This window comes from Triturus cristatus, chromosome 3_1 (genome assembly GCF_964204655.1).
Source record: "Triturus cristatus chromosome 3_1, aTriCri1.1, whole genome shotgun sequence".
NCBI lineage: Eukaryota > Metazoa > Chordata > Amphibia > Caudata > Salamandridae > Triturus > Triturus cristatus.
The window spans coordinates 298,940,585-298,968,025 of NC_140583.1; the positions used below are offsets into that span (position 1 = coordinate 298,940,585).

The 27,441-nt window shown below is 44.9% G+C and overlaps 1 protein-coding gene across 4 annotated transcripts in view; it reads right to left on the minus strand.

The window, feature by feature from the left end:
* PARP6 (poly(ADP-ribose) polymerase family member 6) overlaps positions 1-27,441 on the minus strand; it is a 289,649-nt gene that overhangs the window by 134,607 nt on the left and 127,601 nt on the right. For all 4 annotated transcript variants that reach the window (XM_085643949.1, XM_085643947.1, XM_085643948.1 and 1 more), the window contains exons 8-10: positions 23,459-23,608; positions 21,345-21,519; positions 13,244-13,297 (exon numbers count right to left, since the gene is read on the minus strand). In XM_085643949.1, coding sequence (XP_085500075.1) covers positions 13,244-13,297; positions 21,345-21,519; positions 23,459-23,608 — 379 coding nt within the window. The remainder of the gene's footprint in view (positions 1-13,243; positions 13,298-21,344; positions 21,520-23,458; positions 23,609-27,441) is intronic.

Here is a 27,441-nt window from a genome sequence, read left to right on the forward strand (position 1 = left end):
AGGATATTGCTACAGTATCGCCAATTCAACCCGAGGGCAGTCTGTGTCCAACTCCTGAGGGAGATTATTATTATTAAAATTCTTATTAAAAAGTTCTTATACAGTGCGCAGCTACCCACAACGGCAATGCCGTACTAACAGAACAAGTGAAAACAGCTACCCACAACGGCATGCCCGGTACTGACAGAACAAGTGAGATAGAAGGCGGACATTGCTCTACGTAGATAAAAAGATGAGTTTTCACTCTTTCCTAAAGCTCAGTAAATTTTTGTCTGATCTAAGACATATAGGAGGGTTGTTCCAGAGTTTATTGCCCAGGTAGATGAATGAACGTCCCCTGCCTCTTGCTGTCCTAATTCGGCACGCCCAGAAGGAAGAGGTCATTTGATCTCTAGTTATCTGGAGGCATTGTATGGAGTGATATGATGTTGAAGGAAGTGCGGGCCTGAAGAATGCTTTATCCTATGGGCAATAAATAAGGCCTTAAATTCATTTCTTTTATTTGTAGGCACCCAATGAAGCTAAGCAGGCGCTGAGCGAGCAGATTGCATTGTGAGCAGGCCCAGCAAAGCTCTGGCTGTGGCATTCTGAGTAACTTGCAGCTCTCTGATGACAAAGGAGGGGCTATCCAGGTAGAGTGAATTGCCATAGTCCATATGAGAGAGTATCAGGCATTGAACCACCATTCTACAAAAATCGATAGGGAGCCATTTAAGTGTCTTTCGGAGAAAGACCTTAGGAAGCCAAAGCAGATGCCTACAACCATCTTTGCCAGGGAAACCATGGTTGGATCTTTATCTAAAATGACTCCAAGGCTCTATATTTCGGGTTTAAGAGGGGACACTCCCCAAGTACAGGGGCCAGAGGAGCTCTTCGCCCTGGCTATTGAGCCATTGGTGGAATTGATCTGGAGAAAGGGACGAGGTAGCAGTATAACAATAGAAGGACATGAACATCATATCTAGCTCAAGCTAATCTCCTTTTATGGCTATCGAATAGATCAGATGGATTTCAGGGTGCTACGTGGTTCTTGGGTGGTTTGGGGTTGGCCTGAAGGTTAACCACACTAAGACATGAGCATTTCAGTGTATGCGTGATACCACTCAGCCCCCAGATCTCCCATCAGATTTCGTGTGGTCTCCGTCAACCTTTAAATATCTGGGGGTGAGGATGTACCAACACCTGGAAGACATGCAGAAGGGAAACCGGGGAAGGGCCCTCAGCTGCCTGAAGGCGTGCATGGACTTTTGGAGGTCCTTACGACTGTCACTTATGATGTTTGTGTCAAGATGGTGATGGCCCCTCGTTTATTATATTTTTTTACAAACCTGCCGGTCATGATTCCCGTTGCATGGTTCAAACAGCTTGAGGCCCTCCAGCATGATTTGATTTGGGATGGTGGCCACCATAGAGTGTCCTTGGAAGTCTTGCTGTGCCCCCCGGATGCTGGATGATTGGGGGGTCCCGGACTTCCAGCTGTATTATTTGGCAGCACAGCTGCAATGTGTGGCTAAATGGGTTGACCATACCTACACACACGCCTTGGACCTCCTGGGTCTGGCCCCATATCGGACGCTCCTGTTGGCATGCCTGCTGTGCCCAGAGATTACCATCCCACAGCCCAGTACGCTACTGCAAGTGGCATTGCCGTAATGTGCAAACTCGGAGGGCCCCACTGTACGCTCTGGCTTTTCCATTGGTGGACGTCCCTAATGCAGACCCTGTGGCCTGTTTCTCCTCTGCCCCATCCTTCTTAATGGGCAAGGACCGGCCTTGCGAAGGTGGGGGATTGTTTTTTGTAGGGAGTCTCCATTCCGCTGGAGTACTTGTCTGAAAGGTACGCAGTGCCTGGGTGGTCAGTTCTTGACCTACAAAGCCTTCGTGCGGACGTTTGTGAGCCTGTGGGACAATGGAAGGTTGTAACCTCAGCCACACATGGTGCATCAACTGCTTCTCTCAATGGGTTCCACGCGTCATTTAGTGACATGGTTCTACAAAGCACTCAATGAAATGGGGAGAAAACCACTGTCGGTTCTTAGGGCTCGTTGGGAAGAGATCCTTGGTCATGATGTTGCATAAATGGAATGGGATAGCGTGCTTGCCTACACCAAGAAGATCTCACGTAATTCGAGGCTAAAATATATACAATTTAATTGTACATAGGCTTTCCTGTTTTCAGTTTCTATTTTTGGGAAATTCTGGTGGTATTTTTTCAGTGTTTTCCAGTGATTTCAATACCTCAAAAAAGCAGTGCTTTTCAGTGGTTACTCCTTTTCGCACCATAAAAAACAACTGAAACAGTGTTTTACCGGTTTTTATGGAACGCTTTGCTTTTATTATTGCTTTTGCCATTTTTCTTCAGAAAATGTATACTGCTCTACATTTCAGAAGCTTAATACATTCATGAAATACTTTCCATTGTCCTTTGATTCTGCAGCTTAGATTTAACAAGCATTTGCAATGCAATAGGTCTCACATTTATGCGAGTTTAACTATTCGCATTGTAAATTACAAAGCCTTTTATTTATGTTTTAAAAACAAAAACAAAAATACAAGGCATTGTTATTTGCAATGTCAATAGCTCAAACTCGCGTAAATGTGAGACCTATTGCATTACAAATGCTTGTTTTAAATGAAAGCCTGAATTGGTCAATCAGCAAGTTGGAAGTTACAGTCTGTGTTCCAGAGTCGCTGCCCCTCTCCTGCTCAGAGTGTGTTGCATTGCATTGTATCATCGATATAGCGCCCTCACACGTGTTGTGTGTGCGAAGCGCTCTTTGGCACTTCATTTGGTGTCTTTCAAAGGAATGGCTGACTGCGCATATATTGCAATTTCTGCGTTGTTCAATAATCTCCCATACAACATAGATGAAAGCGTATTGCTGTCAGAAACCTGTTTCAAATTATCCCCAGCAGTTTTGTGAAATAAACCGCAAACTTAAAGGAAGGCACAGAAACACACACGTGGTCACAGCTATTATCATTCTTTTAGCACTAAAGTGACAGTGGAAGTGCATACCATATTGCATACTGCATACATGCTGTTTTGAACATGTCTGATTTTCAACATGCTGTGGAGTACAGGCTGTTCATTAAGACGTCACATGAAATTCACTGCAGACTTTGTATGTAAACATTTCTAAAAGGTGGAGGTAAAGGGATGAGAAGGAAAAAGAGATGGAAGAAGAGAAAAAACTGAGGGAGGGAGAGGAGAGAAGGAGGGAGACAATGGGAGTAGGAAGAGGGGTGAGAGGGGCAGAGGTAAACAAAAGGAGGAGAGAGGGAAAGAGATAAAAAAAGAAGGGGTATAGGTGAGATTGGAGGAGAGAGAGGTGGCCGAAAGCAGAAATTGAAGTGGAAATGCAAATGTGAGGCACTTGACATGGCTATTGCAGCAAGTAAATATAGCCAGACGTGCGCCGGCCAGCTCTGTTGATTTACAGATAAGACCTCCGTTATGGAATGGAACACTGATGTGCTCTGCTGTGAATTACTGTACTGTTTCCTGGAAGCTGGCGAGCGCCCTGCACCTTCCGAGTACAGTGATAAGTAGTGTCAGTGGGCCCCCAAATGTAAGTCAACACGTCGTGTTCCATCTTTGCTGAAGGTCCCCGTCTTTATGTGCCCCACAGGTTCCACTGTGCATCCTAAACTAGTACACGCATGCTAGGAGAAACTTAATGTTTCTGCAGATTGAGGTTGCCAGGGAGTGGTGAGCAGTAATGGTTCATGTGTGACAAGTAATTCTTTATATGTTTGCTTTCTACTCTACATTTAGAGAGACAGTCGGCATTCTGAGTTTCAGACTCTTCTCCTTCGAGCTGGTGGAAATTGCCCTCGCACTGAGCTCTTTCCCAGCTTCTAGGAGAGGAATCCAAGGTCGCCAGACCACAGAATGCTGATTCTTTTGACAATCATGCTGCATGAATTAAAATAAAAAAAAACTTTCAAAGCCCTGTGGGGGTTGCAGGAGGCAGTAGCAGGATGGCAGGAGAGCATCGTGCAGGCATCAGTTGGCACGCCTCGGCAGACACACACCCTCAGACTCAACCCCGCATCTCTGCTTCCCCAGGTATTATATTTTTTAGCAGAAGGCAAATGGCGGGGAGGCTTCCAGGGCAGCTGCTGGCAATTCTGGGCCTGTGACAGGCAACCCAGGGACCTCTGTGCCTGCGAAGCAGAACTGGAGGGGCATGGAGCACAGGAAGGGGGTGCTCGGGGATGGGTCGGAAGGTACATGTCTTCTCACTGAGCCTCCCCCTGGGCATGGGAATGTTAGTGATTAGGGAAAGTCTTCAGGGGAGAATGCAGCGAGCGGGTGTGGGATCACCGTTTTGTGTGGCAGCCCGGGTGAGACAGCTTCCTGGGCCCAAGTAATTCACGGGTCTTTAAAAGACCACTTGCTTCTAAATGAGGCTTTGTTGTTTTTCCCACCTTCTTAGAGCCTCTGAAGCTCCACTCTGCCTATTTCTGAAGAGTTTCAAACATGGTAAATATATGCTAAATAAATTAGGAATACTGGAACATGCAGCCAGGACACTCCAAAACGTCTGTAAGTTACAGTGAGTTTTGTACACGGCCGGCACCCACTGACTGTGGCAGCTGCAGATCGCGCGCTGCCTGAAGGAATTAATTAATCACACAGTCGGTGGCTGCATTGCAGCACCGCTCTCTCACTTACTTCTCTAAATTGTAGTAGCTCGAGCCACCGCAGGAATTACACATTGCTGCGTGCCTCCTCAGAGAGTCCTGCACTGAGATATTGCCGGAAAAAATAAAGCCTGTCTTCCACCTCGTGGGGTTCTGAGGTAGCTTGAAGAGCAACACATTTTATGAATGTACATAATTCGGGAACTAACAAGGTCCTTAAACACCTAAAGCCTCATGGTGGAATTAATGTAATCAAGAATTACTCTCTCCTTCATGTGGCAAGTATTTCTTTTTAAAAGGCTCTACCCACAAACCAAAGTTGGTGCCCGATTAGAAGTAGCTTAGTTTTGTAGTGCGCTAATCCTGATTGGTGGTGCTTACTACTGTCCTTTTGAATGTACATAGGATGTACAGCAGAGGATTTAACACCTGCCATTTATTGCTGAGTCATGAGCTGCTTCCTGCCAGCAGTGCAATTTGGGCGCCTGCAATGCAGTGATCTGACCATAGGCTGGAAGGCAGCTGTTATTACACTTAGGTTTTCTAAATTGAGTTTCACGTGAAGAAAGTAACAAGTGAATCTTTAATGGAGAAAACTTTCTCTTGTCACCTGCGAGGAGCATTTCCTCATCGCTATTGCTGAGTTTTCGACGTGCTCACTATTTTGTGTTTGCAAGCCATAATTGCTTCTGTTTATGGTTTCGGCCGGGTATGACGGTACTTCGGCTGACGGGCTGGATAGTAGTGTCTTTCTTTTAGTTGTGCAAATGAAAAGTCCTTCATCCATGACCCGGCTGTGGTTTGGCGGGCACGTCTTCATTTCCTGCATGTTTTCTTAGCTTTAGAAAGAAAACAATCTATTTACTCGTTAAGTAAATGGTCTTTTTAAAGACCTGTGAAGTACTTGGTTGCGGCCCGCAGTAAAACAGACGGCAGACCACAACAGCTCCTCTTCCCCCCACCCCCACCCCCCATGTGAGCCAGGCAGGGGGCCTGGTATTGCTCTGGCCCTTGGGCCATTCACACCTCGGCTCCTCATGTGCAGAAGCAGGGTTTTCCCCTGACACCTCAGTGCAAGGCCGCCACAGGCAGGCCTAGTTTGTAATGCTTTGGCTCCATCAAGTGGCCAAAACGCGCAACAACAATGAAAATCAATGACACTCGGTTTAAACCAGGTCAGCTGATTTTCGTCCGGTAGGGTACTGTCGGGCACAATCGGTTTAAACCGAATTCCGGACAGCCTAATTGTATACATATGACATACCTCAATCCGCATAGAGCAAAAAGTCATATATGATGGGGAGTCATAGCTGCTGGGCGTTAGATGCAGATTTTTGTCATACGACATCGGGGTGCACTGCAGACATTTTGAACTGAGGTTCTGCTGCAACTTCATGCAGTGCTGGTGTGCACTTTTCCCTGTACAGTACAGACCTGCGTTTTAGTAGGTTTACTCAGGCCCAAGAAACGTAAAGTGGGCTCTCGATTTGTAAACTTGGCTCTGGTGTTGGTTAGAAATAGAATAGCAATCGCATGGAAGTTGGAGAGGGGACCAGAGCTCGAGACCTGGGTGAGGGATGTAACAACAAGGGCAGAAGCAGAGGGCCAGGCCCTTAGATGAGAGGATGCCGGAGAGGTACGTAGGCGCCCACTGGCTGAGCTATGGGCAGATATCCTGTCGAACTGAGGACGTACGGAGGGGAACACAGACTTGGAACCAGGTGACCCTGTGGATGTGGAGAGAGGAGCCCGGTGGCTCTCTGTGTAAGTTGATATGGGAAGGAGAGATCATGTCTCACCACCCCATCACTGATGCTGTAGTGGGTGCACATCTCTATTACTCAAATGGCTTGTATCTTTGTCCTTGGCTATACACGTCAACAACTACAGCTGGTGCACATAGGTGCGGCATACTTGTTTCTGAACGTGTACGTCATGCACCCATTAATGGCCATTTGCGGACTTCGCAAGGACTCCTGCCACAGATCTGAGTTCTCTTCAAAAGCCTCTATCTGTTTTAAGGCCTTGCATGATCTTGTACCTCCCCTTATTCAACAACTATTTCCCTAGTATTCTCCTTCTAGGACACTACGATCTTCCTCAGTGATATTCCCCAGCCTTCTTTCTAAAGATTATTAAAATAAAAACACATCCTGCCTGGCAGTGGACCCTTTGCTTATCAGGCAGCCGACTCCTGGAATTCATCACCTACAAAACTGACATTCCAAGCTAATTTCCTAAAGTTCAGGAACAACTCCAGACATGGATGTTTTTAAGCTATAGGTTGCTGTTTGGTCAGGGCGCCTGTTTTAGCAATCGCGCGCTGTATAAACCAATTAATTATACATAAATAGAAAAGTAAAAAGAAGAAAAGAAAAAAGCATGGAACTTTATAGGCAGATATGCACATGTGTTCAAAATACCATCACTCACATGCAAAAGAACCGATGCCTGAATTGGGCTGAACTTTTGCCAGAGGTTGTATGCTGCGGTGAATGGAATAAAATGTAAAAAACAACTGAACAAACCAATGGATGGAGGGGGCTAACTCAAAGCCTGTATGTAAATATGTACATATATTTTAATTTAGGATTTATTTTGTCAGAGGTTGGGGAAAGCAGCTACAACAGACTCTAGTCCAGGCCTGAAATACATCTAAACAAATATATTTCATGGATGAGAAATCAATGTCAAGTAATATTAATTCCTATACTGTAATCAGGTGGCCAAAGAATGTGTTATTTCACTTCCACTGTCACAAAGAGTTTGGTGAAAAATACCTCTAGTTGCCACATTGTATATCTCAACCAACAAAATAACTCCCAAGAGTTTGCAATAACTGTTCTGTCTTTCGTTAAGCATTCCCTTGGATTACCAGGGAGTGGCCTGTTAGCCACTCTTTAAAGACTTCACAATCCAGTTTGAGTCTAGCTTTAATACAGATTTTTCATGTACTATAGCCGAAGCCTCTACAAAATGTTGTACAGCCAAAATCAAATTTTGATTGCAATCTATTTATTATTCTCAAAGTTCTTTTGATGTAGAGTATGAACAGAACATGAGGCAGGATGTAAAAGCCATTTTGCGGTGACAAACCGCTCACACAGTCAGAGTTGGCAACCGTGAAATGGTTTACTGCTAGGTACTATGCTATGTTGGAAAAACATTTCTAATTTGCAAAATGAGTTTTCTGACCCATTCCGAACTGCAATTTAGGAAGGGGCATTAAAGGGACATTCCATCCCAATTGCTATTTGGAGTACATGTATCAATTTGTTGGCATTCAGAACTATGGTTGCAAACCATTGTAAAGTTACCGGCTCTTCAATGGAGGTGGCAATAGGTTTGAAAAAGGGAAGCTGTCCAAGTAGGACAGCTCCCCTTTGAGAATCGTGTCAGTGGGACCATGGAGGGGGCAGACATGTTCCATCCCCCCTCGCCTCCGCCTGATATGTTTTCACATAGATCCTTTAGGAATATGGTCTGCTTTAAAACTTCAAAAGACAAGTTTCATATTTGGAAATCCAAACACAGGGCTGTTGATCTGCTGTTCCTCGCCCAGACTTTGTAGCCAATCCCAGGGGATTCTCAAACAGCAAGCTGACTCATTAATATTCATTAAGCTGGTCACTCTGCTACCCCCTGAAAATGGACATTTTGCCATATGATCTATCACTACTTAGGTAGTATAGCAAAATCAAAGACTGGTCACAAAAGTTGGTGCACAATTTATGACCTTTTTTACAGCCCTTTTTTTCACACATCAGACTCTTCCTGTGTTTACCGCAGGTCAAGCAAAGTGACAAATTGTGTGAAAATAGGACACCACTGGAGGCAAAAACCAGGTTGCAGACAAAGAACAACCTCAACTATATGAAAAGCTGTAGTGTAAACTATTTGTTAGGCTGCTATAGATGAACCTATGCATACCCTGCCTCGTTGGCCCTCATTTCGGGTGCCGCAGATTTAGTTGTGGGGTATGGTGGGGTGGTTATCCCCACGTTTACATCGGCTAGCGATATAACACGCAGACCTAGAAATACTGAGTCCAAATCCACATGCTTTTCCTCTAATCATGGGGAATTTAATGTCCAAATGTTCCCCTACTTCTAATCTGCTTGAAGCATATGATAAATGAGGGCAGAGGTTTTGTTGAGTCAAGTGGTGTGGGTGTGGTGGAGGTAGGTTACATCATGTGAGGGGGAAGCCATGGGTAGCATCCACAGCTTGCACATACCCCCGGTGCACCACACATGGGTCAAAGTCCATTGTCCCCAGATCTGCAACTACCCAGCCCAGAGCTTGCGACCTGATAATTCCAATTGTGGTGACACCATGCAATCTGGAGTGACCTGGTTTGGTATCCCACCTAGGGGATACCGCTAGGTGTCACTCATAATAACAGCCTTAGTAGTGTACCAAAAATCTCAAAGCTGATAAACATCTAGAGGGCCACTGTCTCTTAGCATGGGAGCACATCATTGCTGATTACATCAGTATAATGCCTATAGCATTATGTTGAGGAAAATACAAAGGTGGTGGATAGAATGAATAGAGAAAGCCTCAGCCACTGGCAATTACTTGAGTCCACATCCCAGTCCAATGTTTTTCACCCACTATGCCACTTCAAACACAGACCAACCATGTGTAAATGAACCCTGGTCCTGCTGCGATCGGAACAACCAGGTTGTAGCATTATTTGGAGCATGATTTAAAAAATAGTATTGACTACTAATACTAGAGTAAAGGGATAATCAGAGTATTCATATCCTTCCCTTTTTCCTGTCTCTATACTGTGAGAAAGTGCCATCTTTCTTGCATGGTATGCCTCCACTTTTTGCTGAATTGCTGAATGTACTTTGACTGAGTGTGCCCTGGACTCCTGCCAATCTGGTGCCCAGGGCCTATGTTCCTTCCCTAAAAATAAACCTCAAACCCAAATTGGCAAACCCTGGCCACATGTCAGCCCCTGGTAAATAGTACCCTTGGTACCCAGGGCCTTGTGATCAGGGAAGGCCTCTAAGGGCTGCAGCACTCATTGTGTCACCCTTAGAGGCCCTGTACCTTAACACCCACACACTGCCCTTGCAGGCTGAGTGTCTGGGTACAAGACAAAACAAAGAGTCGACATTGCACACATCCCTGTGTGCCATGCCCACCACCTACACTGCCCTGGCATACATCAGCCACCCCTCTAGCTGGGTGCCCTATGCCAGTGGTGTGGGCACAGGAGCATGAGCCCTGTGCCCCTACAGTACCCAGGTCCATTCCTGGGCCCTGTAAGTGCAGTGCTTCCATTTAAGAGTACATGGTGCTGAGAGCTCGTCAAACACAAACTCCACAGCACCATAATGGCAACACTGAAGACTGAGAAGTTTGGTATCAAACTTCTCAGCACATTAAACCCGCACTGATGCCAGTGTGGGATTTAATGTACCAAGCACCACAGAGGGCATCTTAGAGATGCCCCCTGAAACCTAACCTACAATCCACATCTGGTCTGTGAGGCTGCCTAGGCTGCCACACAGCAGACATGTTTCTGGACCCCTGGGTAGGAGAGCCCCTGCTCTCCTGGGCCTGCAACAATGCACATTCTGGGCGAGGGGCTAGGTCTCCTCCCCCAGGATGGGCAGGGGGAAGCTTCAAAGGCCTGCCGCCTCTGTGAGCTTCCCCAGGCCACTTTCAACTCCCACTCTGGCAGGAAGCCTGGCCGGAAACCCCAAATAAGGACAGGGGATGTGCCAGCCTGCCAACCCCACCCCTCAGGTGGGGGAGGCGAGGTGAAGCAGTTCTCCGGGCGCTCGCCATCTTGAAGATGGGAGGCCCTACCCAATCAGGACTAGGCTACTGCCCCCCTCCCACAGGAGAGTGGCAGAATAGGGGGTGTACCCACCCCAGGACAGGGACCCATTGGTCCCTGCCCTTTACCTACCTGTAACACCCCTAAATCTAGTATTTAGGGGCACCCTGAACCTTCCTTCCCCAGATTCCAGATTCAAAAATACAAAGAAGAGCAAGAAGAAAGAAGACCTGCCGTGCAGCTGCTAAGAAGAGGAAGACACCAACTGCTTTGGCCCCAGCCCTACCGGCCTGCCGACCCTCGAACTTGCTCCTGCTACAACCCCGCACCTCTTGTGGCTAGCAACCTCACAAATCCCGGAGGACCTGGCTACCTTTTGGCTCTAAGCACCTGGGACTCCCATGAGCAGAGGCTCTGCTCAAATTCAGCATCTAATCCCTGGCATCAGCCCGGAACCGCGAACCCTGCCCACTCTGCACCCGCCAAGCCTGGCCTTTGCCAGAGTGAACAAAGACCATGAGGATGACCCCCCGGCGACTGTGACCCCGAGTCCGGTACCCAAGGACTTCCCTCGACGCTCATGACGACACCTGCAGCCTCAGAACCAGGTACCCCCCCAACCGTGATCAACAGAGGGTAAGATTTCCCGACACCAAAAGGCACCCCTGCATCCGGTGCCCTGCAGCCCCCGTGCCCAACTCCTGGGTACCTCCCTATCCTCCAACTACCCAATTTACCTCTCGAAGTGGTGGTGGCACCTGAAGAATCTTCGTCCCCGAGCTTGCAGTCTTTTTCCAAACCGGAGCTTTCCCATTGAAATTAATTGAGCGCCCGAAGGCTCAAAAGCACCCTGCACCCAGCCGCCCGAGTGGCCCTGGCAGTGTAACCTTTGCACCTATCTACTTCCCCATTTGCTCTGAGCAAGTGACCACGAGCCCAGCTCCCACAGCCACGTGGCCTGCTAGTCAGCAGCCACCAACCAAGGCCCCCCTGCTTCCCAAAGGGTAACATTGGGCCTAACTCACTCTGCACCCGGCTGCCGCTGTGCCGCTGAGGGTGTGACAACTGTACCTACCTGACCCTGGGAGACCCCCGAGTCTGTGCCCAGACCCTTAACTTTGCCAGTCGAGAACTTACCTGAAAGCCGATAACTCAATTTTCTCCACAGGGTAACATTGACTGGTTTCTTCTGAAATTTCTTCTAAGTGTGGAGTTTTCAAAACTTAAAATATTCACCAAAAATCAGCCGAGTAACGAAAACGAAAATACTCACCTGCTATTAGGTGAGATCCCAGTGCTGGATCTTGGTACCCAGTACTGACCCTGAAAAATATTCACAACCGTACTTACCAGTAACCCAATTTTCTTCCGTAGGAAATCATTGACTGTTTTTCTGTGAAATTTCTTCTAAGTGTCGATTTTTGCAAACTTCAAATATTCTTTAAAAATCGCACAAACTGTGAAAACGTAATTACTTACCTGTTTTAGATAGAGGTCCCAGTACTGAGTCTAGGCACCCAGTACTGGACTACAAAAGTAACGAGAACATACTATACCTGCAACTTGAATTTTCTTCCATAGGGAATCATTGACTGTTTTCTATGAAATTTCTGTCAACTTTTAAAATAGCAAAATATTGCCTAAAAATCATACCAGCAACTAAGTCGACTTTTATCACTTGTTTCTAAGAACTGACCCAGGACTGAATCTAGGATCCAGTCCTGGGATTACAAAAGTAATCCTGAAAGTAATCTATTGCAAATAACTTAAAACTTCCATTAAACTCAATGCATTATTGTGTTTGAAATTGTGTTGCCTATTGCAACAACCTGTAACTTTCTACAAAAGCCAATTGCATATTGCAAAAGTATTTACCTAAAGCATCTCATTCTGAGAAAGTATATTTTGATACCTATTGTTGGTTCTAAAATAAAACAAACATATATTTTTTATATATAAACCATTGGCCTAGAGTTCAGTTATTGAGTGTGTGAGACCATTTGCTGACTGAGTGTGTGCAACAAATGCTTTACACTGTCCTCTGATACTGCCTTACTGCTCGACCAAGCTACCACTTTAGAGAGTAAGGTTATATCTAACTGTAGCCTCTGCCAAACCTCTGGGGACTGTGGACTCTGTACACACTGTACCTACTGGGGAACAGTATATACAGAGCCACTTTCTCACATATACTATTTACACTCTGTTGGAAGATATAACAGGGTGGCATAGAGAATTACATAAGTAGAAGAGTAAGCAGATTCATACAGTGTTAGGTACATTAAGTTCTTAGGACATTTTTTAGCCACAATGCACATCATCTCATTAAAAACTATGCAAACCATACTGTCTACAGAATTCCTTAAGCAAAGGTACAACGAAACCTTTGTAATGCATAGCATGCCCCACAAGGAGCATTAGTGTTTCCCTTATTTAGCCCTTCCTCCAAGCTGCCCATTTCAAGATTCCCAAGTAGATCAGTGCAGGCTCTTACCTTCACCCCTGTTGATGCGATGCCACCATATTTAGAAATCTGTGCTTGCCTGCCTGATCCTCCAAGTTCCATACTCTTACGTCTCCTTAAACTCTCAGTCTCACTATTTCATGGAATTGTACTCACAATATCCACAAACTTGTCCCTGATGCCTGTACATGCAATGCCCCAGAAACCTGGTCCACATCTTCACCATCATGTCCCAGGACACCAGTTCATCAACCAATGCTCTGTCAGGTATCATCCCATGCCCTTGTCCTTGCACACACCATACTGCCACCTCACACTTCCTCACTCACCTGAACGAGGAACCCAAACTCCAAAGTTGGGATGTTCTTGCAGTGTCCGCTCACCTACAAGAACACAAAGAAGCATGAATAATTGTGACAGAAAAGGAAATGCAAGCCGTTAAATCTCATATGCCAGTAACGCATGGATTGCAGTAAGACTCTCACGTAAGACAGCTTCATGACTTCAAACCAACTAACTACTAAACAAACAAATTGAAGGACCTGTTAGGGTAAAATACAAAATAAACTCACTAATAAAAGGTAAAACAGGAATGCAGTGAAATATAAAACTGAACAATCTGAGAGCCAGTGCTTCAGGGTTATGGTTATGACCTAGAATAACTTGGGTTCTGCAAGTTAGAGGTAAGTGCAATGTAAGAGCTATGTGCTTAAATCCACAATGCCTCATTATACTACTTGGAGTTCAGGTTGAGGTTCACTGGAAGAACTGCATGTGGAGCGTCACTAAGCAAGAACAGTCGAAGTTTTAGTGAGACAAGATCAATGTGATATGCATGAGAGTTGTTTCAGTCGATGTAGTAGTGCTGGGAAGATGCTTTAGATGACAACACATGGATCTGTTTGAACTGCCCATGTGGCAGGGTCTGCTGCATAACAGGATCTGAAGGATATCTGGATAGCTGTGTGATGTCTCGAAAATATCACGGGGTACTAAACTTCTGCTTTAACTATATGAGTGACAATGTACGGTGTGCTTTCAGGTCAGTCAGTCAGACAATTCAACTTTATTCGGCAAAATGGCCATGAAAGTTCAGCACACCATAGTATAACAGTTCATCACATAGTACAAAACATTAAAAATTCGATAACTATCAGTAAGAAAATGCCTATTTGCAACATTTAGAATTCACTCTCAATGGTCAACAAAGAAGCATAACATCTTAAAAACATTCTCTAAAAGTCAAAATCCTTGCAACAATACAACTTAAAACTATGTTCTTATACATTAAAAGTCCTGTGACTACCAGTTCTTATCTAGAAACGCCATACCTTTTTCTCACTTTAAAGTAAATCTAATGAAACCAATCACAGCGCTACAAACTGTGTGATTGCCATGATACATACTTTGTGCAAAATAGCATAAAGTGAGCGTTGCTTTGATGAAACTGATTGTCACAGGGATAAATTGGAAGAGATGGAAACCACAGTCCTTGTTAGGAGAATGCTACTGAAAAATGTAAAGTGCCAAGATGCAAATGAGTCAGATTTGATCTGTAGTGCGAATTTTGGTAAATGCTACATAAAATTCCAAATTGTATGCAGGGACTAAAAAAAAGTTACTTACTACAGATTGCAATCGATGGACACTAACAAGATGTTTGTTGAAACGGTCATATTGAAAAAGAGATCTGAGTTGGGTTTCATCAAAACCCTCCCGAAGCTCCAGGTTAGAGAAAAGCTCTGGGATTTCCATTTTCGTAAAGGTGTCTTAAACATAGGCAAGCCAGGGTACTCTAATCATGTCATCCAGGACCGAACAGTCTTTTAAAATCGATCTCGAAAAGCCAAATTCTGGTAGTTTGCCAGATGTTAAGCCATAACATCAGGAAGCCAGGCTTATGGTGTCCTCTATACAATTCATCCCAACCTCAGCATGGCAGATGTATGTTGAAGTGCTTGGGAAAAGGAGTCTCTGTGGCAAACCATTTGAAATAATTCTGGGTTGGACTAACCCCATACTCCCGCTACTTTTGAAATAATTCTGGGTTGGACTAACCCCATACTCCCGCTCCATAAACCCTCTCCGGAATACATTTAGCCTTATAAAAAAGTAGCAGGTCCTTGGGAGGCTTGTGACACGATTTAGTAACAAAATTAACAACCTCCTCAACAACTTAAGTGCCAAATAAAAGAGGATTCCTAAATAATTAACATTTTCATCTTTAACAACTGAAAACCTGTCTAAGGCATGAGCCTTTGTTTTTATATGATCAGGGCCACTAATCAGAGTAAAAGACTTAGGGGTGATTCACAAAGGTAATCTGAGAGAAAAATCTAACTTTACGACTTTTGGTATTCACAGAGATCATTTACGAGTTGTATCTTTACGTCCGCTGTCGGGCCAGAATCTCTACACCTGTGCCGTACTCTCCGCACCCGGGCAGTACTCTCCGCACCCGGGCAGTTAGAAGTGTAATCAATGAGCCAGAATGCAATTTTTACAAAAGGGAGCATTAGGAATGTGTAATAAATGGTAGAGAAGGTCATGAAAACCAGTTTGGGCAGGGAAAAGGGTGTGGCCAGACTCTACATCATATCTCAGAATAAAGTCTTCATTAGCAATTCTATTGCTCAACAAGTCTTACTTTCAGGGGTGTCAATTTTTTTTCATCAGTCTGATCCCTCCCAAGACCCACTTCCACCATCTACATCGGTAGATCATCTATTGGGTAAAAAAAGTGAGAACCGAGCCGTCAAGAGTGGCTGGACCGCACCCGTCCCAGTTATTTCCACACTAGGATGAACATTTAATCACTGAGCACTCTGAAGTCTCTTAGCCTGTAAATATGCATCATTGGTGGTCTTGGTACTGCAAAGAGGGCAAAAGAGGACAAACCAGCACTGTACACATCAATATAAATAAAATAAAAATAAATATGCCCCATTCAATTTCTGCCTTTTAAATTAAATGGTGTTAAGGTGTATGTTTTATAGCACCAATTGGCCAAGGCTTCACATGCTGCCATGTCTGAAAAGAGTGTACGATTAGTTAACCTACGCTGATTTGATATTCTAGCCTTACAGTCACCCACATGAAATCTTCCTCAATTGCTGGAGGTCTAAGTTACTGAATATATCTACGACATTAGAAAGGCCCTTTTTCCACTGAGACAACTTGTGAAATTATAAGCTGCAGTAAATCCCCCGTAGACATTAAGCACCAATATGATATTTGAATGAAATTCAGTTGTCACCAGGCAGAGACACTCTCTGACCCAATCTAGGGCCAGATGTACAAAGCACTGGATACAAAATACAGGACGTAATATTTTGCAACCAGTGTGCTATTTTATTAACTAAACTCTGTACGAATTGGTCGGTTTTCAAAATTCCGATTCCAAGTAGGTTGAAAATTTCGACCCACTATGAATCGCAGTCATCAAAGGGATGGTGGCCTGCTGAGGTCATCAGACCACCATGTCTGTGACTGCTTTTAAATAAAACAGTTTCTTTTTTAAATTTAGCCCATTTTCCTTAAAGGAAAACAAGAAGCGTTTAAAAAAATGAAAAGTTTAATTAACATTTATACCACTGCCTACTCTTAAAAACTGTTTTTGTCAACATTCACATAGGGTAAGGTGTCTCTTAGGGATCATTTCCCGTTCGCGAAGTGGTTACCACTACAAGTTTGTAGTCTGTAAAATATTCATGTTCGCAACCATATTCCCATTCCGATTAGGTATTTGGTAGGGACGCCCTAAACATGGCCCTCCTACATCCAGAATTGGTATTTGGTCACAAACTCAAATCACGGGTCAGCAACATGATACAGAATCCCAATTTTGGTATCATACATGACAAAAAGCCTTTTTGCAGCAGCAAATGGCCCAACTCTGCAATTTGGAACTTCTGAGATCGCAAAACTGCTTCATACATCTGTTCCTAAGTCCCTAAGCTTGTATTCTGGCCCACAAACCAAACCAATAATGCATTGACAAGATTTTTGTGTACCCTCTCTGTTCTTTAAATCCCTGAAAAATTGCATTTATTTGGTAGGGGGTTCGCTAACTGAAAAGGGATTTGTGTAAAGCAACAACAAAAGTTAGTCAACTTGATTATTGCCACAAGAAACAAAACAATTAACAGGTCTTATGAAAAATGTAAATTCATTTAGAATGTCAGTGTGGATTGGGCATGAAGGGACAGTTACACGTGAACTCACAACTTGATGATGTGAATATAACAGTATCACAAGAAATATGAATGACTGCATAAATATAATAATAGGTGTCATTAATATTGGATAGTAGTTATGTAATAGATTGTTTATTTCCCTTTTGTGCCTTAGGCCTTGAAGTTCGCATAAACCAATGATTGCCTAATGGTATGCTGCTAAAAAAGTGCTAAGAAGTTATAAAATGCATGGAGTTGCTAAAAAACTAATTATTTTTACCTTTTACCAAAAGAATTAGGAATTGGTTTGGACTAGGAGCAGAGTTTCATCCTGGAATATGGTACTTGAAATTAGGAGTTCAGAATGTTGGCCCATTGGTCGATGGACAATGGTTAAGGTCTTGACAAATATTCCTCTCCAGATGGGAAGCCAGTATGGGTTTCAAGGCAAAGGATGATATGGTCCTTCCTATATAGGCACAGAACCCGCCTAGAAGCTTTGCTGTGGACCAACTACAATGTAAACGTTTTGTGGAGAAAGCAAAATGAATGTAATCGAAGATGGTCAGTCGTGATTAGATTATACGTTAATCACAAACAAGTAGAGAGTGTGTTTCCAAAGAAAAGTTAGGCTTTTAAAAAGTACCCAGAATATACACTGCCGGAGAACATCCAGTCCTGTATTTGTCAGAAAACATCTATAAGACTAGATCAACATCCAAGACGGCAGCCAGGTCCGCGCCGGTACCATTAGATGTAGCAGTTTTTTCCAAATTTAAAAGACCACGAAACGAAATAGATACCACCGAAACGCCTAGATGGGCCTGGGATAATTTACGCGTGAGGGCTTGACACGACCTGTTATTTGCTATCTCAGCCCCCCTAGCATATAATCCCCATATTCCGGAGCTGGCGGGTCGCGGAGAGGTCTTGAGAGCTGAAAAGCTAGGGTGGAGGACTTTTGCTGATTTATACCCTGGGGATAATTGTATGCCCCCCAGACAGGTTGGGAGCGGTCGCCTCATACTTTTCCAACCTGCTCGTACATTATAGGATTCGAGCCACCTGCTGGAAGATGCATAGTTCCTTCCCTGCCACTCCGCCTACATTAACCGCATCAGAGGGGACACTGAGGAACACTTCCCAGCACAGATTAATCACACGATTACACAATGCTATGCAAGAGGCATTTCCTATTGCCATGCACAAGTCTGTTGAGGGTTGGAATGAGTAATTACTTATGCCACCGACTGACGAGCAATGGAAGTTCTGCTGTGGGCAGTTAGAAATGCTTTCCCCAAATTACAAGCTCTGTTTAATTCACTTTAAATTCCTGCATAGATACTATAGAACACCCGCGCAGCTTCTACGCATGGGCCTCGGGAAGATGCTAAATGTTGGAGATGTAATGCACCACAAGCCCCCTTTTTACACATGGCTTGGCATTGTCCTAGGATAGCACAATATTGGGTGGAGATTTTCGCCTCCATAAACGAGATATTAGAACTTAGGTTGGAGCCTTCACCCCTGTTGGGCATCTCGACGCCTACTGGCAATGTTGCTTTTGCTGGCGACGAGACGGGTAGCCATGTCCTGGGGAGGGCGGGAGTTACACAGACAAAGGCCTGGATTGCTGATGTGACACACTGCCAGGAGCAGCTCAATATGTTCTGGGAGTTGATGCCGGCGGCATCCAGGCCCCACGATATTTGGGGTCCCTTCCAGGATTGGATTCGGTCTCGGGTGCCTATTGACATTTGTGCAGTTGAGCTTTAGGGGTATATCACACGATATCGCGAGAACGGTGCAGAGTTGTGTGCGTTGCTGTCAAGTCTGATACTCTACCTTTGTAATCTTTCCTACTGACAAAGTGTTGCTAGCCATAATTATTTATTTGCCATCACATGCGTTTACAATGCTGTACTGCTTACTCTCTTTTGTTAGGGTCTTTGAACCCTCATTGTTATTCTTCCCCTTATTCTTTGTGCTTTATACTTTTTCTTTTCACCTTTTGCTCTATATTTTCGACTTTGTAATTTGTGGATGTGCGTGAGTATGTATTGGACATGGCAATTGTATTAAATATGCACTTACAAGCTCTGTATTTTTGATTTACTTGTTTCATAAAATCTTAATTAAAAAAAGAAAAACAAAAAATACTGCAGCCAAACAGGATTCCCCCAAACCAGAGCTAGCAATCGCGGCTACGGGCAAAGGGAGACTGGCACACTAGAAAATGGTATTGGGCAAAGGTATTGGGAGGTCAGGTGGGACTCCAACTAAGGCACTTCCGGGGTAGTGTAGAGAGACACTGAAGGCACAGAACAATTTCCAGTGCAGGAGAATAGTCGAGATAAGAAGCCATGCCGCCTAAATACCCTTGAATGACAACAACGGTTGGTAGGTTACTATCGCTATACTCCGTTTGCACCCAGCTAGTGTCCTTACACTATCTTGCATTCCTGCAGCTTTCTTTGTTGGTTGTTTTCTCTCCTTCTGTAGGCTATTTACTGAGCCTGTGCTTCAGAAGAAATGCCTTCCTTCTTGACCCCCTCACTGGCAGCATCTGCCAAGCTGCTTTTGTCCCATATGAATTCGTTTCAACATTGCAAATTCCTTGTCCAGTTCTCTGTCTGTCTGCAGGTAATACAAGACTAGTTACAGCACCTTTCACTACTATTACAGGATGGACCCCATTTCTATAAATTGTTTCTACCTAACCTGAACCAGTAAATGATATCTTTGTGACAAACTGTCTTCCTTCTTTCACCAGAACCCATGGTGTTGATGGACCCCATACTCAGGAGAGAGTGGGATTCCCATCTGCTGTTCGGAGTCACCTGTGGTCCATCTTTGAACCAGACACAACATTGTATAAACCACCTTCTCCATAAAGGAAGCACCCACATGAGAAGAAACTATGTTTTTGTGAGATTGAGCTTTAGAACGTTTTTGACTAAATTTTCAACCCCTGCTAATCACTGTAAGCTGATGGGTGAAAGGAGGGACAGTAACTGCATGAAATCTAATGGCTAGACGGTATTTCAGCCAGTCTGGGACTGTGCTGGCAAGACCAGCCTCAACCAGTCTGTTTGTGAGATTGGCATCGTTGATGATGTCAATGGCAGTCAGCAGCGATCAACCAGACTCTGTAAGGCATCCAAAACCAATAACATCAACAGCTCGTTGCTGTTTCTAGGCCTAAATTTCAATTTATAGGAAATCAATTAGTTTTTTTTATCTGCTATCACCAGCAGCTTGGCCATAAAAAGCTGCTCTAGTAATCTGCCAAAATAAGGCTATAAAGATATAGATATGACTGTAGTTATTGACTGTAGATTTTTTGTTTTTTATGACGGGTTCTTTATAGAAGCCTTTACCAAACCAGTCTTTCAGGGTTTGGGAACAATCCATGTTTTCAAGGAGATATTCAGTAACCAGAGTAATTCCAGGATCTGTAAAAGACTCAGCGGCTTCATAGAACTTTTAGGGATCAATGGGAGAGCCCAAAGCCAGATCATTCATAATTAGTGAGCTACGCTGGATTTCAGCTACAGGCTCAGAAATGGACATCTTGCGAAATTGGTGTTATTTTCATGCATGATGTCTACCCACATTTTTGACATTAGTTTCTACAAAGTAGCATGAGATGTCCTCATAAAACTGATAGTAAATGGAATAATTAACAATCCCTGTGCACTGTAGAGCTGCAATGATGTGGAACGGATCCTTTTCCAAATTGGGGACGCTGCTTATTCTCTCAAAGAAATACTGCATTTTACCGCTCGCATGCAGCAATTGTTAATTGCATCTAAGGTGATACAGGTGATTCAGTGTCCAGAGCATAGAGTCTCTGCCATTTCCTTTCATTCAGTCTAGCTAAGTTTAGCTAGCTCCTGAATCCCTTTTAGGAGGGGCCCCAGTGATTTGTATTGCTCCTCAACTGGCCACATTTTATGCGATGTGTGAGCAGAACAGTTGTGCCATGTCCCAACAAAGATAGAACTACAGGTCAGGATCAAAGAGCACAGGCAGTGTTTTCTGTAATGTACCAGTAGTTAAAATGAAGTAAGGGCTACCATTTGCAATAATATCGCCATAGAGTATGAACATGGGAGTGAAGATCAGGATCAGGATGCATGACCAAGGAAGTGGAGAAAATGCTTGCTTCGTAGCACAGTGCACGAAATGCTGATGGGCGTGGATGGGATTTTGCAGTAATGTGAAGCATCAAGCTTAATAGTGGTACTGGTACCTGTGTCCTAGGGGCAGGAGGAGGCTGAGTACTCTGTGGATAGCCAAAGATCTCCACTTTTGGGTTCTTCATAGTGCAGGAAACGGACCGGTTCATCAAACGATTCCCCCGCAGGTCTGGTACACTTAGTTTGCTCTTCAGCATGGAGTCCTGTATGACAGGGAAACTGGGGGACCTAAACAAGGGGAGCAGACAAGCAGACAACAGTTAGGTGAGTCTTCACAGAAACTGAAGGGTGATTCTAATGAAAGGGGTGCAACCGCCACATACATCTGAGAGAAAGAGATATTAGAAGGGCCTTCAAGTTGGGAATGAATGGAAATATCATATGTAGCTGATGAAAAAGAAAGAAAAAAGCCGGAAGCAGTCCCTCACTGTGAGATTTGAGAAGAGACAGACAGAACCTGAAGACTGTCAGAGGTAGTAGTAGAGTGAGTTCTTAAATGAAGCGGAGAGACAGTTGAGGAAGAGCTCTCATTTGGACAATGCAGGCAGATACAGGAAAAATCACAATATACTCTGGCACAGAGAGAAGAGAGGAATAGGGATCAGAAAAATGTGTCACTTTGGGAGAGCCTTTAAAGCAAGACAGATAGAGAGAGAGAGAGTGAGAGAGAGAGAGAGAGAGAGAAAGAGAGAGAGAGAGAGAGAGAGAGAGAGAGAGAGAGAGAGAGATAGTGAGAGACAAAGAGAGAGAGAGAGGCGTGGGAGACAGTCCTCACTTTGGAATTGTGAGAAAGTGGACCTGGTGTCCAGGGAAAGATCTCACTTCAGTATAGGGAAAGAAAAGAGGACATTCTATTGTTAGATGGGCTAAGTTTGGTCATCATTATTAAATATTACAGTAGGTTATTTTAGGTTTGTAACAATTTCTATTATTTTTTCAAGTTTCCATACATAGTATGCTCTTTTAAAAGAAAGTGGGAAAAACTCAGTTGGTGTCCTCTTTTGACAACTATTATGAGAACCCCCCAGACTTGGTCAGCTCTGCCTAATTATAAGTACTGCTGTTCAGCAAGATTAGCAACTATTGTAGCAGTAGTGCAGATGAGTGTGTTTTCTTGGGCAAGTACCATCAGGTTCATGAGACTAGAGAAACTATTGCATGCATCATGCAAATTACACACCATTTGTGCATGTTATTCCTCGTTGTTATCCCAATCTGTAGATCAAGAGCAAAAACACCAAGATCACCCAACGCAAATGCTATTTGCACCGGAGTGATTGTGTGCATGATTGTACTGTTCAAATCTAAATTAACCCAGAAGAACTGAGTATATTGGGAGCCATTGCAGGAGTGATGAAGCACGGATTGGAAACTGTGTTTTTTCAATAAGCCTTAATTTGCAAAATACAATGGAAATGAACAATCGCCTATGTAATATGGAAATCTCTGGGGACCTTAACCAATGCTTGTCTTTCTGGTCCACCACTGTCTATTCTTCCATACCCGATGTGTTGGTTTCTTCCCTTTTTTCTCTCGCTTCTCTGCCTTTCAGCTCTTGGAACATTTAATCTCCTATGATCCATTTTCAATTCTTAAGGAAACTACGACAAGAAAAATAAAGAAGGACAAAGACCTGTCTGCTGGTCAGGACTTGCGTTATTGAGGAGAATGAAGAGACAGGTCAGGTCCTTTTGGAACGAGGAATTAAAAACTAGCGCTGATGAAGAGTTGTCATTGTGTAACAGAGTATAGAACTGAGGGAAGGTTCTCCGGTTAAAGCTGAGAACAAAAGTGGCATATGGGTGAAAGTTATCACTTTGCAATGCAAGCAACACATGAGATACTGATGAGAGACAGCTCTTGCATCAGGATGGGCAGAGACAGAGGATGAGTTGAGGGTTGGGAGTAGGATAGAAAGAGAAACAGAGCAGCTGAGGGACAGCCATCACTTCAGAAACAGTGACATGCAGACACAGACTGAAAGAAACAGAGTGTAGAAAAAGTCCTTGATTTGCAATGAGGAGAAAGGCAGCTAGAGTAAAGCAAATTGCTAACAAGGAGTCCTTCCATCAAAATAAAAAAAAGAGATGGAGTTAAGGAGGAGTACTTGCTTTGTGATGTGGAGATGGTTAAGTAGAGGGGAAAAGAGCTAAGAGGAAAATCTCACTTTGGGATTGGAGAGAAGAGGTTGAGGCCAGCTCTGAACTTCTTGATGGTGCCACTCGCCTTGTACCAGCTGTGCCGCTTTTCTTGCTGGGTCTTCAAGACATCGTTGCTGAGATGTTTCCATTGCTGGGACGTGAACATGCCCAGGATCCTGTGGGCGAGAGGACAGATGTTAGGTACAGTTGAACCGAGATGAGTGTAGAAAATATGTGTACCTGCTATGTGAAAATTAGAAGTGAGATGCACAGATCTAGACTGGGCCTGTGGGAAATTTATGCAAACGATTATGCAAAATTGCCTGAAATGCCTTCTTGGCATGTTGCACTATTCTTTGTGCGAAATGCATCCTCATGGCAATTTTGCACGCATGAACGACAAAATCGCATATGACGCAAATAACAGCTGCTCACATTCTGTTTGTTACTCCTGTTCCGGTGCTTTTGGGATAGCTTTTTTTTTTACCTGACTCTGCCATTTTGCATAACCCAAATTCTGAAAATTACACAAGATTATACTGCCATAATTTAAATTTCACCTGGGCCTAATCTTAACTAGGGAGTGCTAAGGAGGGAAACAAGGGCGTTCTTGACAAAGAGCAGTGTGCATTGAGCACGGTACAGGCTAAGAACGTGAAGTGTCCTGGAAAGGGCAAAGGTCATGTGTGAGTTGCCTAAAAAGGGAGGAGGAAAGCAGGTGGATGCGTAGAGCAGAATAGATTCCAGATTAGTGGTGCTCTGAGAAAAGGGATTACCTTGAAATGCAGTGCTCTAAAAGAGGTAATGACAGGAGTCTTTAGTAGACGTAGATACGCAGAGCGAGGTGCGCTTAGGTTGGATTATGTCAGGAGCAGCATGCTTTATGCAAGGTAACCCTGGACGAAGCACTATGCTACGCTTGCGTAGTTTGCGAAGTTTGCGCTACTTCGCACTACGCGAATTGCACGTAGCACAGTGCAAACACGCGTAGCGTAGCATCGCGGTCATTTTTTGCTTGCTCGCGGTCCTCAACATCAAGTTGGCGACCGCGAGCAAGCAAAATGACATCCCGGCGAGACTTTTTCCTCATTCGCGATCAGCAACATCAAGTTGCCGAGCGTGAGCGTGGAAAATAAACATCCCGGCGAGATTCTCAACGCGGGGAGGTGAGGTTTCTCATTGCGAGTGGTCGCGTATGCTCGCGACCGCTCGTGATGAGAAACTACCAGTCCGCGTTGAGAAAGCTGCCGCTCGAGTAGAAAACTACTCGAGCGGCAGAAAACGACTGCTTGCACTGTGCAAGATGTTTTTTGCGATGCTTGCACAGTGCGAACAAGCATCCGGCACTGTGCAAGCATCGCGAACAGCATTTTGCACAGTGCACTACGCAGTTCGCATAGCTACGCGTAGCTCGCGTAGTGCGAAGTGCACATCGCGTAGCTACGCGTAGTGCTACCACGCGAACTACGCCCAGGGTTAACAAGGGACTAGACAGCAGGGGGATGCCCTGAGCAACAATGGACTAGAATTATACTACCTTGAGAGAAGCAAGCAGAAGTGGATGCCTTTAACAGGACACTTTATAGGGGAGGCTAAAAGAACAGGAACATCAAGAGAGGTCATGTTGACAGGACAAAACAGCAAACATTTGTGTGGTGCTCACTGCATCCCAGGAATGAGGTGCAGTGAACAGAGAAAAGGCGAACTGTGTGTACTCCATGACAAGGACAGTCCAAGGGAAATGGATTTGGAGAAGGGAACAGCCCTGAAGCTATACACTGGCTGCTCCCCTGCACTCACTGGGAGTCTTGCCTGAATTGTTAACACTTTAAGAAAGCTGAAAATTACTTTTAAAATTATTGGGATCGTTTTTTAAGTACTTGATGGTTGTTTTTAAAAATTGCATTTCTTTTATTGTGTTGCTGTTACTTACGTTTGGAGGGACGAAGGGGCATCTTTGAGCCGCTTTGAGGACTCTGGGGCTTTTGTTTGACTGCCAACTAGCGCGACCGGACGCATCCGCCATCTTGGGTGAGGCGGTTGCTCGGTTGGCGCTCTAGTGCGAGGGCGTTTCCTGCCCCTCGCGCTTCATAAATGGCGACGAATCCCCGTCCGTGCAGCGGGCGCGCCGATGGCGCGCCGGAGGCACGCCAGAGGCAAGCCCGTCTGGGCCCGTCCGGGCCAGAACGGACCTAGGGCCAGGGACCTTGCCGGTCTCTACAGGTAACTTTATTAAATACTCCATAGCAGACTTATTCATGCTAAAGCCGTCCGACTCACGCTATTGCTCACATGGACTTAGACTTGATGTTCTTTTCATACCCTGTGAGTACTGTCCCCCCCGTAGAATCCAGGAGTGTGGTAACAAAATCTTTGTGAAGGACCCTCCTAAATTAGGACTACTTAACTGTAGATCTTTACCAAAGCATTCTACTCAAATTTCCGAGTTGATTCTAGACACACGTTTAGATATTTTATATCTCACGGAAACCTGGACGTCAGACTTTTCAAATTTTGATTTAGTCAACTCTCTTCCTCCCGGCTTCTTGATTCACTGCCTCCATAGACCGCAAGGAAAAGGAGGCGGTTTAGCCATCATCTACAGGGACAAGTTTTCTTGCAGAGTAGTCCGAGGTCCTATTTTGGACGCAGAAAGCGGTCACTTTCACATACAGCTTTCTCCGAATTTTTCCTTAGCTGGATTATTGGTCTATCGCCCCCCTGGGACGATTAAAAAATTTGCCAGCTCCATTTTGGATCATGTCCCTGTCCTAGCGGCATCCTCTCCCTACTTCATGCTTCTGGGGGACCTTAACCTCCATTTCGACCTACAGGAAGATAAGAGTATAAATGACCTTAGATCGGAACTCAGAACAGCCAATATGAATTTACGCACATGAAGGGCCACCTGTTGGATTGTGTGTTTTCAAATATTGCGCACCTCCAAACAGGCCCTCCTCTTCCCTTGCCCTGGTCGGACCATTTCCTGGTGGTAGGGGAGCTCAATGTCAGCCTGGACTCTTCTTGTTCCCGGCCTCAGAAGACCCCCCCGATCTACAAGAGAATTTGGTCCCAACTCCCTACTGACAGCCTCTTACGTACCCTCGCCGAGTCCACTCCCCCACCTGGCCATGGGCCTCTGGAGGCCGATATCGCTCTCCATGACTGGCTATGCCACGCGTTAGATGCGGTTCTGCCCGTCAAAAAGTGTACAAACAAAACTAACAGCCACAAGTCATCTTGGTACACCCCGGAGCTGGGGATGCTGAGAAAGAACTGCAAAAGGCTTGAACGGGAATGGCGGAAGGACTGGGCCGCCAATAGTAAACACAACTATCGAGAAGCTATGAGATCATATAAAGCCGCACGGATCTCCACCAAGGCCGCCCACTTTGAGGAGCGAATAAATAAGGCAGGCAATTCTTCAAGTGAAGCCTATAAAATTTTCAAAGAGCTTATTACGGTTCCCATCCCCCCACCCTCTCAGGTGGAGAATCCCAATAGATGCAATGAGCTGGTTCAGTTTTTTGACACCAAAATACAAAATATCCTAGCTAGCCTTCCCCCTAGTTTAGGTAATATGAGCACAGCAGCCCCCAAGGGGGTTTTAGGCGTGAAGGGTTTTGATACAATCTCCCCCATTTCAAGGGAGGCCTTCCGTGAGGAGCTTTCGGCTCTGAAGAGTGGCTCCCCGCTGGATCCTATGCCTATCCGGATCCTCAAACAATGTGTGCATCCGATTGTTGGTCCTGCAATTGATCTTCTGAATGCCTCCTTCACCCATGGCATTGTTCCACCAAGCTGGAAGCAGGCCATTGTCAAGGCCCTTTTAAAAAAGCCTGGCCTCGACCCCACTGATCTGGCAAATTACCGCCCCATCTCACTCCTGCCGGGCCTGAATAAGATCGCGGAGAAGTTTGTTAATCGCCAGCTCTCCGGCTTCCTGGAAGCCAACAATCTATTAGGCCGGACGCAGACTGGCTTTCGCCCAGGCCAGGGAACTGACGCG